At 40.3% G+C, this 18,302-nt stretch overlaps 2 protein-coding genes across 6 annotated transcripts; one reads left to right on the top strand and one right to left on the bottom strand.

Annotated features, from left to right (window-relative positions):
• Window positions 1-1,822: 1,822 nt before the first annotated feature.
• zfyve28 (zinc finger, FYVE domain containing 28) lies at window positions 1,823-15,188 on the bottom strand. 3 transcript variants are annotated; one of them, XM_058400091.1, is made up of 14 exons: window positions 15,068-15,188; window positions 8,236-8,376; window positions 7,959-8,096; window positions 7,558-7,760; window positions 6,806-6,895; window positions 6,512-6,601; window positions 6,277-6,378; window positions 4,554-5,975; window positions 4,229-4,321; window positions 3,851-4,014; window positions 3,117-3,233; window positions 2,940-3,041; window positions 2,473-2,576; window positions 1,823-2,375 (listed from the first exon to the last, which is right to left on the bottom strand). In XM_058400091.1, exons 3-14 carry the CDS (start codon window positions 8,064-8,066, stop codon window positions 2,244-2,246), a joined length of 2,727 nt encoding a protein of 908 aa, XP_058256074.1. In that variant the 5' UTR covers window positions 8,067-8,096; window positions 8,236-8,376; window positions 15,068-15,188; the 3' UTR covers window positions 1,823-2,243. The 3 variants fall into 3 exon arrangements, with proteins under 3 accessions (XP_058256074.1, XP_058256073.1, XP_058256072.1); XM_058400090.1 differs by lacking the exon at window positions 15,068-15,188 and adding an exon at window positions 11,465-11,899 and having other exon boundaries at window positions 4,229-4,300; XM_058400089.1 differs by lacking the exon at window positions 15,068-15,188 and adding an exon at window positions 11,465-11,898.
• Window positions 12,186-17,983, top strand: cfap99 (cilia and flagella associated protein 99). 3 transcript variants are annotated; one of them, XM_058400092.1, is made up of 16 exons: window positions 12,200-12,386; window positions 12,464-12,610; window positions 12,714-12,858; window positions 13,736-13,830; window positions 14,071-14,183; window positions 14,293-14,470; window positions 14,884-14,964; window positions 15,088-15,156; window positions 15,302-15,388; window positions 15,495-15,583; window positions 15,729-15,933; window positions 16,046-16,187; window positions 16,288-16,439; window positions 16,541-16,746; window positions 16,840-17,029; window positions 17,191-17,983. In XM_058400092.1, exons 2-16 carry the CDS (start codon window positions 12,503-12,505, stop codon window positions 17,302-17,304), a joined length of 1,974 nt encoding a protein of 657 aa, XP_058256075.1. In that variant the 5' UTR covers window positions 12,200-12,386; window positions 12,464-12,502; the 3' UTR covers window positions 17,305-17,983. The 3 variants fall into 3 exon arrangements, with proteins under 3 accessions (XP_058256076.1, XP_058256075.1, XP_058256077.1); XM_058400093.1 differs by lacking the exon at window positions 17,191-17,983 and having other exon boundaries at window positions 12,186-12,386; window positions 16,820-17,003; XM_058400094.1 differs by lacking the exons at window positions 14,071-14,183; window positions 14,293-14,470 and having other exon boundaries at window positions 12,201-12,386.
• The last annotated feature ends 319 nt before the right edge of the window (window positions 17,984-18,302 follow it).

The following is an 18,302-nucleotide window of genomic DNA, read 5'->3' as shown; positions in this document are numbered from 1 at the left end:
CAATGTCAGAAGGGAACCTAGTATACAGCTATCAAAAGAGTGGAGCCTTTTACATCATTGAGTCTCGCATACATAAGCTTCGTATACTATAGTTGCAGCTCATGTAAACAACCGTATGCAATTTTCTAGCAATGGAGTGTTCCCATGGACTCAAGCAGCACACAACTAGTTGCCCAGATGTGTGGGAACAACAACAACAACAAAAGCTTTTATAACTGAACACGAAAACAAATAACTAACTAAATCATCTAAGTCTAAGAACTGAGCAGTTGAGAGGTACTTTATTTTAAAGCTTCGAGTTAGCAGACACTGATGTACTATGTACACTGAGTACTGCTGTTAGAGGACCTCAAACATTGAGGATACCAGAAACGGTGTCTGAAAAAGCAGGACAGAGTCAAGATTCAAGAGCTAACACGGGCTGTTAATAGCTAGCATATGTACTGTTATAATGTTACATCAGCATTGCAGAATTAGGGCTATTAAACCTCATAAATAATGTGGAACTGTTAGCAGTGATGTAAACACTGATGTGAATATTTTAACGTGTTCACACTTCTCTAACTTGGTCAAATCTCAGAACTTTATGAGCACAGAGGTATAGGCAATGAGGTAAACTCTTTAAGAGTGAAGAACAAGAAGGCAACTGCATGAACTGAGAAACTAGAATAAAACTTCTCTTATAAAGAATTCTATCAAACGAAAATATTTGCCAAGACAAAGTTTTGTTTAGAACTAATAGGACGAATGTGAACAGCGTTCTAGTTGATAGCTTATAGTTATTAATAGGAATACAAACAGTGGATTCTATGTGTAAAGGCCTGATAAAATTCATTAGTGACGTTAGAAGATTTGAACAGCTTGTTGTTTAAGACAATTATAACTATATTTGACAGCTCAAGATCCAAGCACAAAAAAATAAAAGTGCATTTTCTCATTAGTTCTGAAAAGAAATACTAAAGACACTACACATTGGGGCAATAGAGTTGTTTCTTAAAGAAGCACATCATTGAAAAGATTTTTTTTTGGAAGTCAGAAGGTTGAGGTTAAGTGGTAAAATACTGAGAGGAAATCTGCTGAACAGATGAGGTAGGGGTAGACTGTTCATTTCTCCCAAAAATAGTGCTGAGAGATTATTCGTACAGCACTGGGTAATGCCCCAGTCAAATCAAGTTATCCCATGGTCTGTTGTTTTGGTTTTTTTTAACCGGGTCAAATGAGTATGTTTGGAGAAGTGGTCACTTCAAGAACTGTTAAAATAGCATGCAAAGGATCAAAGTCCATGTGATTACACACACACACACAAAAAAAAATCCTCAGATTGTACTGGGTTTTTGGGGAAAGGCAGGACAGACTTGTCTAAGAGAATAGCTGAGGGATCAGACACTGCTGTAAAAGGCAATTACTTTCCAGTTCAGTAAATACTAATAGAAAAAAAAAGCATCTATATGATTACACATTCATGGCTATTAAGAGCATCGAAGAAAAATCTTCTTATTTATTAGATATACATCACCACTTCAGCATATATACATATCATTTTCAGCCATTCCACATATTCTAAAGCCTCACTTCTTATATTACAGAGAGCAGCATCTTTTCATAAATAAAACTTTTTGAATGGTAAAAAAAACCCTATTCAGTATTTTATGATGGCCACATATTGGCATAATCAATGGTGCAAATTAGGTTAATATTATTGTCTTTATACTTGTCACAGTTGCTCACGTGTTCGTCATGGTTTACATTCAGTAATGAATCTGAGCCCTATTGAACTTCTGACTCTATTAAATCAAATCGCTGTTAGCAAAAGATTAATAAAATTTTAAAATCTAACTAATCACTGAGTGAGAGTCCCTAAGACTGAACCTCTGATTAGAATTCGCTTTAGTTAATTCACTTCATGCTCTATGTCAGAAAATTCTAGCAAATACTTTGGTGCCATTTCTCAGTGTGCTTGATAATAAGCATTTATTAACTTTAGACAATTTATGAAGCAGTATTTAAAAGCTAATTTGTTCTTTGCTCAGGGTCGCTTCTCCAATATTGTTGTGTATCCGTATTTACATGTACGTATAGAATTTTTTTTATAATTTAAATAAATGTGCGTGTCTGTGCACATGCACAAACTCAACCAGTTTAAACGGGAAAAAAAAGTGCAGCTTTGGCTAAACGTTTCCATCTGGCTGCATGGTAAATGTGCTTATGTCCATGTGTGATGATGGTGTAAAGCAGGGCTACAGTCAAACACTAGTCCTCTCACTGTAGAAAGGTGTGACATGAAACATGTAGCAGTGAGTGCACACTCTCACAGGCTTCATCTGACCGTAGCGGGGTAATGGGGCTGAGTGTGAAGAGCATCGGGAGCAGAATATCTACAATAGACAGGACAGAGATCACACAGTGTACACATACTCTGTGCTTCACATCTCAACACTGAGATTTATTATTGTTATGTCTGGTGTGTGGTACCTTTCCACAGCTCCTACAGTGGTGCTTCCTCCGGATGACTGTGAAAGGAGCCTTACAGGCGATGCAGGAGTTACAGGCCTCATCTGGAACCCACTCAGGAGGGTCTAGGGAGAGGATATACAATAAGTAAACTATAAACCATGCAAGGTAAGCATAAATGATACACTGGTGTAATATTAGCTACTTATTAAACTTAGACAGGCTTTTCATTGTTAATGTTAATACTAACTACAGGTCCTTACATGGGTATTAAGGTATGTATGAACAATGAATTTGATTTGCAATTAAATGTATTTAATATGAGATCTTACCACAGACGCTACATATACAGTTTAGATACCTAATTTTAAAATGAATCAATCAGAAACAAACAGATTTGTAATACCTTTTCAGAACTGATTAAATAAAAGGGTTCCTGATGGTGTAAGACTTTCATATTCTACTGCATTCTTACACATACTACTGACCTTCAAACTGGCCATCCCGTGCCTTTGCTGCGAGTTCTGATGAGGTCATAGTCTCTTGACAAAGAGCACAGTCTTCTAATCCGGCGCTTCCTATTCTCGGCCCTGCGATGAAAATTGTATCAACGATAGAAGGTACATAACCAGGATAAGGTTTAAATCATCCTCATACTCACTCACCTTTCTTCTGTTTCTCATTGTCCCCTTGCTCTGATTTTGTTGCCATGACCTCAAACAGTGTCTTCAAGATGCTCCTCAGGTCACTTGCGTAATTTGTTTGCAGTTGATCTGCCACACCTGATGACAAAAGAATAAACCATCATAAAAACTTGCATGGATCCCAGTACTTTTGCACGCTCTCCAAAGGTACTCTGCAGTACTTAAATACTTCTGACATTTTCACACACACTATATTGCCAAAAGTTTTTCAAATTGTTTTTCAGGGGTTGGGCTTGGCTCCTTAGTTCCAGTGAAATTAACTCTTAATGCTTCAGCATACCAAGACATTTTGGACAATTTCATGTAGCAACCTGTTGCTACAAAGTTGGATGCACACAATTTCCTAGAATCACTTTGCATGCTGTGGTATTAAAATCTCCCTGGAACTAAAGGGATCAAACATGCTCCTGAATGACAATGCCCTTGGGCACAAAGTAAAAATACTACATGAAGACATGGTGTGCCAGAGTTAAAGTGGAAGAGCTCAAGTGTCCTACACAGAGCTCTTACACCAACCAATGGTCATCAAACAATGAACTCCTCTGGAATTAAACTGGAACACCAACTTTGGATCAGGCCTTCTTGCAATAGGCTGTCTATTTTCTGGCTGTCACTGACTCACTGTCTCATGTCATGGCATGTAATATATTACACAAATCCATATGTAAATGACTAAATCCAAAGTGTGCACATACCTGATATGCAGACAAACAGACGATGGATGAGGTCACTACTGCTATGGAAGCGAGCCCGTATTTTGTTGTGAGCAACCAGTTTAGAAGCCTGCAGGGCCAGCTGAAGCTCCTGGTGATCAAGCTCCTCAGACATTTCTGAGCTGGTGGTCAAACTACTGACAGAACTGTTGAATGGACAGAAACACAGAGAGAAGAAACATAACCCAACGAGGCCAAAAATGGACGTGTTTAGTGAGTGTAGACCAAACACAATAAAACACCCAGGGAGCAAACACACTTTCAAATCAAAACACATTTTGCAGGATATTTGTTACAAAACATAAGAAAAAGGATCTACAGTCATCATTTCACTTTGGGCCAAAAGCTATTTTAATTTACCTGGGTGTGCATGAACTGGACAGACTGCATGTGGTGACAGACACACTCTCACAGTCACTGCTGGTGCCTGAACTGAGAGGGGATACCTGTAAACTGCAGCCCAGCATTCAAGAAACATATAGGGTAGGAATATAAAGGAAAAGAAGCAAAAACAACTGAATAAGGATGAAATACTGAACTCTAAAGTAAAAAGAGAAAAATCAAACAGTTTTAGAATAGAGGGGGACCACTAGGGAAAAACAGACAAATAAAATAAAAATATAAGGAAGCATAAATGTGTTTGTGCTCTCTCACAGTTAGTTGGAGGAACATCAAACAAACAAACCTGGATTCATTTTTGCTGTCTTCTTTGGACTGTTTCTCTTTTGCTGCAGAGCTAGCCATTACTAGGCAAGCTTTTTCCTGATGGGGATATCCATCTATTGACTCGTCCTCTCCAGTGTCTCTATGTGGGGACAGCTTGGAGCTATTGGCAAGGCACTTCTCACAACAGGGGACATGAGTAAACCTTCCTCTCTCTTGGTCCTCACCCTCCTCCCTCAATTGCTGTTGTCCAGGTGGAGGTGGGAGGGGTAAAGGGGCATCTACCTTCCCCGTGCCACAGGCACCCATTGCTGACTGGATAACAGTGCTTGTGATGGCGAGTTTGCACTTGCTGAAGTCCAGATTCTCATCTTCAGTAGTGGTATCTGTGGTAGTGGGGTCATCATGGGCATCGACACATCCAGCAGTGCAGCAGACACAGGAGTTGAGCAGGCGGTGAGCAGTTCCCTCGGTTGAACGTGGCAAAACCACCAACTCAGGCTGGTTGGGTGAGCGTGGGTTAAAGATCACAGTGGCTGACAGCTTCATCCCTCCTGTCCGGTGAGCAATGACCTCTGCAGGCTCTCCACTTTCTCCTTCCTCACAGTCCAGCTGTCCCTCCCAGCCATTCACAAGTGGTAATGTTTCTGAGGTTCCTGCAGGTCCAGAAGAGAGGCACAGTTTTTCCTGGCTGCTCTGATCAAAATCCTCGTTTGTCTGACAGGCCGTCATCCATCCATTGCAGGTGGAGTCACTTGTAGGCTCTGGCCTGATTGACTTGAGGGATGTGAGGTTTATGATGAGAGAGACTTGCTGTCCCTGGCAGAGTTCTCCTGAGCTAGTTCCAGCTTCTCCACCATTGCCCATGCCTTCCAGGTCATCCATGAAGAAGACCCGCTCGTCTTCCTCATGCTGGGAGCCAGGAGCTCGCTGAGGGGAGTTTTCAGTGCTTGAGGGTGTGCTTGATTCCCCAAGGCTAGCGGACACACTGGATCCACCCGCACTGGGCTGTTTTTTTCTGCGATAATGAGCTGGAGATGGCCTCTGGCTTGGAGGTGAGAGCAGTGTGGACATGTGATCACCAACACGGTGCACCATTATGTTGAGCTGCTCAATTTCCTCTTCGTCATACTGCATGGAACAGGCAAGGTCCACTTCAGTGTCCTCTTCACCTTCATTTGGGACCTCCTGCTGTTCCTGGTCCTTCTCCCACGCCTCATCCTCCTCACACTGAGAGGAACACAGAGCCAGCTCCGTCACCCTCTCCACTTCTGTTTGCTCTTCTCTTTTCTCGGACTCCTCCACCTGACTCTTGGAGTTGACAGAGGGAGCAGACTCTGTGGCAGAGGAGATGGAGTCTCCAGGAAACTCCCCATCCTGTGAGATACACAGATTTCGCTCCAGGGTCGTTAGTTCTTCTTCTGTCAGAGTCTGCAACAAGTCCCTGCATCAACACCACAAAAACATAATTTAAAAGCATGTTGTGCTATATTGCGATAAACACAAGTGGCTAACCACTAAGCTCTACAAACCACACTGTTATTTGCACTCTGAGAACAGCAAGTTTAGTTCCCACAAAAGTCTTGTTATAAAGCTATGCTAGAGAAGAAAGCTACACCCAAATAACTAACTCTGTACTATATAGGTTAGCTAGTACATAATTGCATCTACTGTAACTTAATAACGTCCAAAGGGAGCAACCTACATTGATCAGAATTTTGTTAGGAAACACTGAACGGCCATACCTAATTTTCTTTAGTAATGTGCGAAAGGGTCGGAAGAGTTCGGACATGTCCTCTGGTTTATTGTCCAGGTTAAGAGGTCCATCAGGATACACAACAAGTCCGCTAACAAAATGAACAAAATTTGAGCAGAAATCAGAAACACTATTTCTCTGAAGTAAAAGTGAAGGGATTATTTCAATCATTCATCATGTAGTAGTGAAAAAAAAAAAAAGCTGTAGTTTCAAGAATCACTTACCACACGATAGCAAGTCGGGGGATTGTAAACATGAGAGCAGGTTCATAATCATCTATCATGTCTTGTGTGAGATAGCCAAGCTTTAGGGCCCTTGAAATAGATACTACTTTCAGAATGACCGAATTCAAATAGTAAACTGTGTTTAACCATGTACTGCCTGACTGGACTGACCACAAGTGCATAAATACTTTTGCTCATTTCTATTCAATGCCTGGTTTTCTTTATTTGCTTAGAAAGTTTCACAAGCAGAACAGGTTAAATATGAAATCTCAATGTAAGAAATATGTTACTCACCTCTCTACAGTCTCACAGAAGAGCACAATCACCTCCTGCTGAACGTAGTACTCTTTAGGAGACTTTACAGGCACCATGGCAGATACATAACTGTAATACAACATAACCAACAAGAAACCAGGATAAATTTTCCTCACAATACTGACACACATATGGTTCAGTTATAATATCAACTATATATTCAGTATAGGAATATAATCAACTCTAGGACTCTAGGTTACCACCTCGAAGCATTTACATAAGTACAGAAATATTAATAACCGCAGACCCCAAAGTATTTTACTGAGTTTATACTATAGCAATTTGTTCATTTATATAATTTAAATTTATTAAGAAATGACATTTGTTTTGATCCGTTTATTTTATATTTAGTATTGTAGGGACACGTCAGCATTCTTTGTCTCTATCTTGAAGCCAATCAGACAAAAAAATACAGCTTGTCTCGACACCAAGAAACTACGAAGGGTAAAGTCCTCCGTTATAAAGACTCTCTCATTCTAAAAACTTGACACATGCTGACAGTTTAGACGTCTTCCAGAAATGTGAAACAGACATTTCCTTACAGAAAACTGAAAACTATGAACGATAATGGGCCTAGTTTTTAAAAATCCATTTATTAGAGGATTTAGATTATGTAGATCATCCATGATACAAGTACTTTGAATGAGTAATTACAAATATAATGCATTAATGACATTATTATATTATTATAATATTTTAAACATTTAAAAAAAGTAGAACAATATGTATACCTGAGCTCAAACTCAGCAAAAAGGCTGTCGAACTGGCGCAGCGCCTCCCTCATGCGCTCTGTGTAGAAGTTAAGGTCTCTCAGTGCTTGGTCACGGGTGATGTTGCGCACCTCCTCCAGACTACGGGTCAAATCTTTGGCCAAAGGACGCATCGCCATACTCTCAATCTCACGATTCATGATGATGGAGCCTGCTGCTAGGCACTGGACACAGAGCCGGTGTTTAAAAAGCGCTATTCACTGGATGTTTTACTTTAAGTACAACTTGCAATGTTACTTAATGGTACTATGGCTACCACATAGCATGCACTTATTCACCTCAGAGGACAGAGAAACAGTTTTAGGACTACATGTATTAAAGCCAAGTGAAGACCTAACAATTGTCAGGTCATTTGAATGTACCTCTGCCCCAAACCATAGCTGTCCTGCAAGGTTGTCATGGCGGATCTCTTCTGGAAATTTCACACAGAAGTCTCTGTTTGCTCTGTCTTCTGGTATACACTCATCCATGATGTGGTTTATGATATTCAGCACGTTGTCCTAGAAAAGAATAAAAGGAACACAGAAAGAACTTTCAACATAGTTATAATGAAGCGACTGTGTGCATTTAAGGCTTACAATGATTTCACAAAACAATGCAGTGATCCTCCTGCAGCGAGAAACTTATGAGAAACCCAACCTGGCACGAGCGGAACTGGTTGACAAGCAGTGTGCATCTCTGAGGGTCCTTCCTGCCGTCCAGACTATCCAGCTCCGAGGCCACCTGGTTCAGCTCTTCATCTGCATAGTAAAACTGGGCAAGAAGCTGAGGGTCCGACCTCTGCAGCACACAACAGAGACAGAGACCGTTATAAAGCATTGAATTGAAAACTGATCTACTTAGATGACTATGCGTTTATCTGGGTGAACAGTGACCACTGTCCATTGCCCAGTGTATGTATTATAGTGCTGAACATTCTTGAGGAGTGAAAGCCACCCACACAGTCAAAAAAAAAAACCTGACTAGCAAGTAATACAAGCTGCTGAATGAATGTATGAAATGATACCAAAACTAGAATCAAACAGTGTACTGAACTACAGGCAGACCTTTGGCCTTCTTCTGCCGCATTCCACACACCACAAGGAACATTCTCCAGGCAGTACATCATGCGTTTGGGAGGGGAACGTTCCAGAGAGGATTCCAGCAAACTTTTCACATCACTGTGCCTCACACTAACCACTAAGGCCTTATGACATGCTGTTCATATTATTATGGTTTTCTCTGCTTAGCTATTAGGGTCACTGATTCATGCAGGTGCATATTACTCCACCAAAAGAAGCACTCAGGGTAATATCTGTGATCACCCAGATACCCGGAGCAGAACTGGTCGCAATGTTTGGATCCGGTGTTTTTGCAAGCAACAGCATTTGTATGTTGAGAAGTGCACTGGTAACCTGCACGTGTGTTATAAACTGGTCCTGTTTATGGCACGTGTTTGGCACACACTCTGGTGTGGAGGGGGATAAGCTGATTTGTCCAGCCAGCAAACCTCTTGCTCTGCCATGCTCACTCAGCAAATATACACTTTAGCAGATTTAACCGCCAAAGAATGACTGCTTCTCTTTAGTTAATCCACCTGAAAAAAATGTTATGTGCTTACAAAGGGAATGTCCTATTTCGTCATCTGTTATCTCCTGCAATGTCAGAAGTACGCTACACTGTGTAATTACACACACACACACACACACACACACCTCAGCCTGCTAAGTGACATGAAAGAACAGGCAAATTTGTTGATCACATGTTATCTAAAATGGTTGACCAGAGGTCATTTTAAGGGTGGTGCTTTTTGTTAGCTACATCACAGTTTAATGCTAATCAGTGTGAAGAAAATAAGCTTGGGAATAACTTTTGATCTTAAGTAACCAATTCCTGAGCCCCTCAACAAACCTGGACTATTGGACTATTGAACTATTAACCCAATAAACCTGGAGACTCAAACAGCAAGGCTCGGTGCCTCTTTATCCCGGGATCATGTTCTTATTTCTAGTAAGTTGCACTACACATGGTTAGTCAGAACAGTGCTGTTAGATGGATATCATATCACTGAGATGCAAAGTCAGAGCAAATTGGGCTAAGCAATACGGGCAAACACGAGGACTCACCCAAAGCTTTATTGGACTGTGCCAGACATTGAAAATTCAACCAGTTAGAGTGTGCTAAAATGAAATCAATGCTGATGGTAAGTAGTATGTTAGTCCACTCTGAACTCCTGCCAGAACACTGGTGAGCCATTACACTGTTCCAACAAAATGCCTCTCGGAAATACCAATCGGCAAAATGTTTCTGTAGTAATGCAATGATGATGTCATGCTCTACGAGACTATTCTCGGCATATGATGCAAATTCTTTGACGTGATTTTACTGAAGCAGAAAGTGCAAACTAATAACAGTGATTTGATCCATCCTGGGCAGTCACTCCATCCATCCAAGTCAGCGCTCAACACAAAGCTCCTACCTGCGTGCACATCTAACAAACTCACAGTCATCTATTAACTAATTAGCTTTACATTCAGACGGTAAATGATTTGCACCCTCGGTAATAAAGGGAACAATGGTTCTAAAGAAACGCCTGCCTGAATTATGAAGTTCAACATGTGTATTCTCTTATCTTCCCAAGGCTGATGAATGACTAAGGAAATCTGCCCTCAGTCTCACTTCATTATATACTCCAGTAAAACAGAAAAGCATGGCTGAGTGCTTGAGAATAAAAAAAAAAAAAAAAAAGGGTTACGAAAAGGTTCGATTTTTCTCAGATTTTCAGCGAATTATCCATAGGGACATTTTGGTAACTCAACTTTGATGCAAATGATGTGCCATTCATTCAGGTGCTGTCTGACATTTGATGAAGCTACTCTTCATGCTCTGATTTCTTTGTAACTAAATGTTCTTTGTATTTTTTACAATCTGGCGACAAACATTAAATGCTGGACGTGTGAAACCTGTGCAATGGAGAAGTACAGGATCTCTGTCCTCTCCTTGACCTGTTTCAACTTTAAAGAAAAAAAAAAAAAAAAGACTTGCTATAATGACTTTACTTGCTCTGCCAGGAAGTCAGTAATTACATAATAATAACAAAACATGCATTACAATATCGGTGTTAGCGCAAAAAATACAAAACGTTTTTGTCTGTTTATTTTTTTGTAGGACTGAAAACTTTCAACACTTTTCCAGGACCTGTGCACAAGAAGCACCCAACCTATTTCAGCAACTGTGGGATTCATTGTACTTGAATTAAATTACCCGATTAATCCTTGTTTAATTATTCAGAATCACAAGCATGCTTTATAAAGCTAAATAAACTGAAGCCATGGTTCCTGTAGTGCTCTAGATGTGTAGAACTGCCAAAACATTACTGTACACATTTACACAACGAATCTAATATGTGAATAGTAAAGATTATATGAATAAATGATTCATAAGCATCCCTACTGAAGGGCCCGTGATGTTTGTTGTTGAGCTCTTGTTGTGCATCAGATATTACAACAAAAATAACAAAAGAAAAGGATAAAAATACCTATGAAGATGAGGAACTGACAGAGGAAAGTGAGGGAGCCTCTCTCTAATGAAGCGGAACACAGTAACCTGAGCACAGACCCTGTCTACCTGTACGGCTTTAATACGTGTTTTCTCTTTCTCCCACACAGATAGAGTTATAATGACATAATGTCAAATAAAAGCAGGATTACTCGCCTGGTCTGTGAGGACACACTGAAGTTACTCGGTGTGTATATGAGCAGACACGAGCACCTTCTTCAACAATACAGCAAAAACAGCAGCGCTCAGAAGTTAGCTAATCCAGCTGCATTATTAGCCAAGACGTACAGGCGTGATGTAAAGCACTGTCCCGGATTGATCTCACACTTACCTTTGGCTTATACAGCCACTTCCGAAAGCGATTCATCATGGGCTAACCTCGCCAGCTTTACAGACCCTTTGTCCGGGCTGACGAGTGGAGCAGCTCGTGAACACCAGCCACTGAAAACCTGGGCAGCTAACTAACGCTAGCTAGCTCACACTACACTACACTACACTACACTACACTACACTGGTTATCTCGCTTCAAACAGCTCCGTGTCGAGCGGGCTCAACAAATACATTCAATACATCCGAACAGGACCACTCCATCGAAGATATAGAAGAGCGCAGACGTTGGGGCTTATAAACGCTTGTCCTGACGCCCAATTGTTTTCCTTTCTCATGACTGAGCTGAAACAGGTACACGGCAGGCTTCACAGCCCGCTGGCGAATGAGTGGAGAACAACTGCGGAAGTGGCATCACACTGATGACCTGGATTTGACAAACGTTCTTTCTTTTTTTTTTTCCTTTTCTTCCCCACCGTTTTTCGACAAATCCCACATCTAGCTCTATGATTGGCTCACAGCGTCCCGCAGTCTAGTTTCTGATTGGCTGGTATTTGTTTTTGACAATCAATCCGCCAATTAGACACAAAGGTTCTCTATGAGTTAAAACTATTATCCAATCTGATCACAGGCGTGAAATCGGTCAGAATATAGGTGTCAAAAGAAGTACTGTTAAATAATCTTTATTTTACTATGTGGTCATAGTTTGTTTTTTTGTTTTTTTAATATCCGCACAGTTTTTCCTGACCCAAAAGTCGATACAGCTGTAGTGAGTTAAAATATGCCAACTATGAGGAAGACTACGCTGTGGGGAAACGCCCCAATGTTGCTTAGCAACAGCAAAACATCTTCGGTACTGGAGAGGAGCACGGCGCATGCGCAATATTTTTACGGCTATAAAACCAATAATCCAGACAGTTTAGGGGGTGAGTTGTTCTTAGTATTGTGTTGTCTGCCTTATTAAATAGTTATTATGTTGTAATAACTGGTCAAATGTGCACAGAATTCAGGTCACGTTGCACGATTTGAAGGCACCGTCAGGATGAACTATAAGGAGCTGGTCAGAGAGGCCATAAAGCTGCTGGACGAGTACGAGCCAGACAAACAGTGTGTGGACACCTTCATGGAGGACTCTGCCAAGACTTTAGCGGTATATATGGATATAAATCTAGTCACATTTTGTAGCTTATGTTATCATATTTGTCATGACAACATTCTGTAAGGACCTTGTTGTGATTTGTTCTCTGCCCCAGAACCGACCTTCTGCTGAACAGATATTTATCACTGACACAGTATATGGATGTATAGCACACCAGAAACTTTTGGATGTTGTCATCAATGTGTTTTATAATCAGAAGGGAAAATATTTCCTCAAAGCCGATCGAAACCAGTTTGTTGGTAAGTTTTCTATGTTTACATTAGGAAAAAGAAACAATTTTAGTGCCAGAAATTGGAGTTATACACTATATTGCCAAAAGTTTTGGGACACCCCTGCAAATCATTGAATTCAGGTGTTGTTTTTCAGGGGTTGGGCTTGGCCCCTTAGTTCCAGTGAAAGGAACTCTTAATGCTTCAGCATACAAAGACATTTTGGACATTTTCATGCTCCAAACTTTGTGGGAACAGTTTTGGGATGGTTGCTTCCTGTTCCAACATGACTGTGCACTAGTGCACAAAACAAGGTCTATAAACACATGGATGAGCGAGTTTGGTGTGGAGGAACTTGGCCTGCCTGCAACAAAGTCCAGATAGAATACCTTTGGGATGAATTGGAGTGGAGACTGCGAGCCAGGTCAAAACCGGGACATCTGCCTTTACATGCACATGAATGTAATATTGAGTTGGCCTGCCCTATAACAGCTTCAACTCTTCTGGGAAGGCTTTCCACAAAGGTTAGGAGTGTGTTTATGGGAATTTTTGACCATTTCTCTATAAGTGCATTTGTGAGGTCAGGCACTGATGTTGGACAAGAAGGTCTGGCTCGCAGTCTCCACTATAATTCATCCCAAAGGTGTTCTATCGGGTTGAGGTCAGGACTCTGTGAAGTTCCTCCACACCAAACTCGCTCATCCATGTCTTGGTATGGTGAAGCATTGAGAGTTTTTTCACTGGAACTAAGGGGCCAAACCCAACCCCTGAATTCAATGATTTGGAGGGGTGATCCAAAACATTTGGCAATATAGTGTATGTTAAATATAGAACATGCTTTATTATAATTTTAACTCACAATTCCTCTGGATTTTTCCTCATTATGTTCTGTTACTTGATTCCTTAGTGGTCTCTTATCTTGCCATGTTCCATCTGGAGGACCTGGGCTTGGAACAGTTCAGTATAATTATAAAATCTCTGGACTGCTCAAAAATGTACAAAGTAAGGCGATACGCAGTATATTTTTTATTACTTTTTTTTATCGATTAAAACAAGGCATGCAGTTCACACGAACCTGAGTTTTAATTGGCTTATTATGGTGATTATTTAACGCAATGTCTTGTCTTTCCCTTGTTTCCACTATGTTCTGTTATATATCAAGTAGAGCAACATTTACATTTCTTGTATTATAATTTAAACAAATATTTATTTTTCCCCCTCAATTATCTATGGACACATCAGTTCTTGAGTTTCCTTTTTAATGTTACTAACCTCACCACATGGATCCATGCCGAGTGGAGTCAGATCTATGATGCCACCTATGTAGAGAGCAAGTGGATAGTTCCAATGCTGAGGTAACACAAGAATACTAATGACTGTGGCTTCTAGGGGGCTTTCAAATACAAAAGTATGATGCTAATTTTTTGTCAGTCATTATTCCAGTCCACCTGTATTTTTAATTAGATGGCAGCCTGAGGTAGAAGGCCTTTTAGAATACCTTGAGAAGAAAACAACCAAGGGCAGCCAGCCGAAGAAATTCCCTAAGAAGTCAACAGAACCTCAGGAGTTTGATCTGACAAAGCCCAAACCTCGTTCGCTTCCTGCTCCTGAACTGATTCCACAACAGGAGAAACCAAAGCCGGTTAGCATAAATCACTTAAAGCTTCTTGAGCTGATTACTGCTCAAGAAGAACTAATAAGTGTGCTGCTAATTGAAGTACCTCAGGGCTGTCTGAAAGGGTGGGCAAAAGGGCATTTTATTTTTAGGCATTGTAGATCAAGCACTAATGCACAGCGCGCTTTGCCAGATGAAAACAAGTAGGCAATGACCCAACAAGTCCTAAATGCTAATAAAAACTTCAATTGAGCATAGGACTGGCACAGAAGCCAGCTTCTAAATTGTGTGGAGACTCTATTTGATCACTCTGCAGGACTCTGCAGGACACTTACACCAATTAAGACGGCTCTAAAGTACATGCTATGTGTTAGATTATCTATAGTATACATCTTTTAATGTTACCTCAGTGTTATTACACACATTTGGTTTTAACTCAGGTACCTGCCAGTACCCACAAAGCTCCAAAAGAACAACAGGTTTTGGAGGACGTCAAACAGAAGAACCATCTGAAATCACAGGTAAGGCTATACAGATGCTATTACATCCTGTTGTGTTAAACAAGCCCGTCAGCTCTCTCAAAATATCACTGACTCTCTGTATTGATGCTTTAGATATGTTTACCTTATTTCTCTCATCTATAGAAGGTCTTGTATGAGGCGAACACTCAGCAGTTCCGATGTGCAAACCCAGAGAAGTCAGAGAAAACCAAAGTAAGAGAGTCTGTCATTCAGCACTTGCTGTATTTTCTCTTCTTGTGTATGGCTTCATATCACACACGTGTATACTCACGAACATCCTATACACTTCAGAATCTGTTCATCATGCAAAAAGTGGTATGTATTTTCTGTTGCTCAGAGCATAATGTCCCAGATTCAGCAAAACCGCAAATCTAAACTCCAATTTGACTCTGTTTACTCCTCTGGAACTCCAGCTACACATAAGGTACACTAAAAACAAACAGTGTCAAAGTGCAAAATTAAACCCACTATCATGTACACAGCATATCTTATACTATCTTGGACTGTGAATTTGGTTCACATTGTTACAGACAAACACCTTGCCTATTAGACTGAACACAACGGCGATCCTTCGTGAGGGAGCGTTATATAATCGACAGATGGAAGAGGAGTTGAACAGATAAGTATCAATTTGCTCATTGGGAAACTGAAATAAAAGCTTGTACATCTATTAAAATGGTGAGAATACGACATGCAAGGTCTAATGTCTAAAGCTTTGCAAAGGCTAATGTCTAAAATGTTAACCTGAAATTGTGTTTTTGCAGGCTTGAGCATTTGATGCAGGGAACCAACGAGCCCTCAGCGTTCCTGCAGTGGCAGAAGGAGATGAAAGAGAAGGACCTGCAGGAGGAGCTGGTTCAGCTGGAGCGCAGGAGGCTGGAGGGGAAGATTAGCCATGAAGAAGCTCTGCTGGCACGACAACGAGTCCTTGAGCTCAATCAGCACAAAGCACTGCTGAAGAAAGAGGAGGTGAGTTATCATGTATTCATTATTTTTAGCATTTGTATACAGAGTAATTCACTTATATCAAGTTAATATTCAACTAGGGCTTTTTGTAATTTAATGTACATGATTGTCCCAGACTGCACAGCTAATGCGCAGATATGCAGAGAAGCGTCTGCGAGAGGAGAAAGAGATGAAGGAGCTGGTACAGCTGGTGGCTGATGGCCACAAAAACTCTAAAGCTGCCAAAGTGAAACTGCAAGAGATCAAAAAACGCATTGGTGTGTTTCTTTTTCTTTTTTTTCCTAAACTCAGACCTACTGCATGTAAGATTCTTAATAAAATGATGCTAATGATGTGTACATAATGAGTATGTTGCAGTTAAAGAGGTCTCTGAGCAAAGCCAGGAACTCCTTCGGCAGGCACTGGAAGAAGCTCAGGCTGAACTGAGCCGGAAATTTGAGCTTATTCGTCAGATTCGAGCCATTGAGTCAGTGCCTCATCTCAGTCAAAAGTTTGTGGATGACACAGAGGTGCTGAACATCTTATGCATGATACAGTGACATTGTTGCAGGAAAATAATGGCTCCCAGATCAAGGACAGCAAATAATCTGTCATCCTTGTGCTGGTACAGACAGGAGGTCATGAGCTGCTTTGTGAGATGTCTTTGGCGGAGCTACGGGAACGCTTGGCCAGGCTGAAGGAAGAGGAGCAGCAAGAGCAGGAAAAAAGGAGACAAAGGATACTGGAGGAGAAACAGAGCAGAGAACAGCTACTGATCGAGCAGCTGGATGCCATTACTGCATGCAGGACTGCAGCAGGACAGGCCACTGCACAAAAGTAACCAGTTCTCCTGAAATGCAGGAAAAACATATTTATTAAGAAAGAGAAATGAGTTTACAAAGTGTCTGAGTTGGTTTCTGTGTAAAACAGACAGGAGGAGAAGAAACTGAGACTGAAGTTACAGGAGGCGGTCAGCATGGATGAAAGAGTGGTGGCCCTGCAGAGGACTCTGGGGATGAAACAGCAGGAGAGACAGAAGAGGAAAGAAACTGAAAAAGCCAAATCAAAGTTAAATGAACAGATGGCTGTTCAAAACGTTAAGAGCTATAGCCATGAAAAGGTAAGCGCACATTATACTCAATAGAACCTCTTTTCATGCATCTGTAGCTGGTGATTACGTTATCTTCCTCTACAACCATAACTAGATAAATGTCTACTAAACCAGCAATGATCTTCAGATGTTTTTTTCTTCTTTTCAATATTTTGCCTCATTTTGAGCAGCAGGTACTGGAAAAGGAGCACTGGCTGCAGCTGGAGCAGGCTTTAGAGAAACAGGTCCAAAGAGAGGCATCGAAAAAAAACACTTCAGGTCTGACCCAAGGAATAGCTACCTAATTTTTACCACAATTACAATATTTGGACTATTTTCAAATAATGGGACCAATACATACTTGTCAAGAAAACCCTTGCAGTGTGGAGTTCTGCATTTTAAAAAAAAAAATTCTGAATGCACCTAAAAATGAAGACAGACAAACCAAAAATGTTAGACAGTGTGCTTTATTATGGCCCAAGCAGAAAAGATATATGACCTGCAAAGAACAGAAATGTATGAATTAAAGCACACAATTGCAGTCAAGAGATTATTGCACGATTACTCTTTACCATTGAGAAATGAATGTTTTAATTGCTTGAATTAATTCAGGTCATTTGCAATAAGACTATTCATCTCAGTCACAGTTTAAAAAAATGTTCATTAAAAAAAGAAAACAGTCAATGTTCCAGTTCAGCTTCATCTTGTTACATCTCATTATTATACATGATTACACACCTATAAACAGACAGGTAATATTTTACATTTGAATACTAAAGATTATATCAAAAAGGATATTTAGTTCCTATGACCATTTAAATTGAACTATAGGTTAATATGCACTGTAATGTTTAAATGTAGTCACAATAAAACATCAGGAAACATCTACACAACATGCTTCTGAAATGACAAGTGATACATTTATACTTAAATGAAATGAAAATGTACAAAAAAAAATTAGCAAATGTTAAAAATCTGTCTGTACATGGTTTTGACAAGTGGTTATTTTTTTCTAACTTTTTCTAACTGTTAATATCAAAAAGTTTAAGACTTCTGCCCAAGGAAAATATGGAAATACCCTACACAGGTTGCATGCTGTAAACACACAAAGACAAAACTTAATGCCCTTTGCAGTCTCCTAATGTGGATTCTTGAAAATCCATGTGCCATGTTTTTAAATCAAAAGTGCCCACTATATGATAAGTAATGACTAGTCTCAAGTTTTTTTAGTATGCTAGATTGGAAGACATTCATGATATATTTTTCAATTCTGGTCTATAAATTACAGCTGTAGTGGTTTTGA

The sequence above is a fragment of the Hemibagrus wyckioides genome, linkage group LG09 (genome assembly GCF_019097595.1).
Source record: "Hemibagrus wyckioides isolate EC202008001 linkage group LG09, SWU_Hwy_1.0, whole genome shotgun sequence".
NCBI classification, from domain to species: domain Eukaryota; kingdom Metazoa; phylum Chordata; class Actinopteri; order Siluriformes; family Bagridae; genus Hemibagrus; species Hemibagrus wyckioides.
Note: the sequence above shows the minus strand (reverse complement) of the source record. Positions and strands in the feature narration are given on the sequence as shown.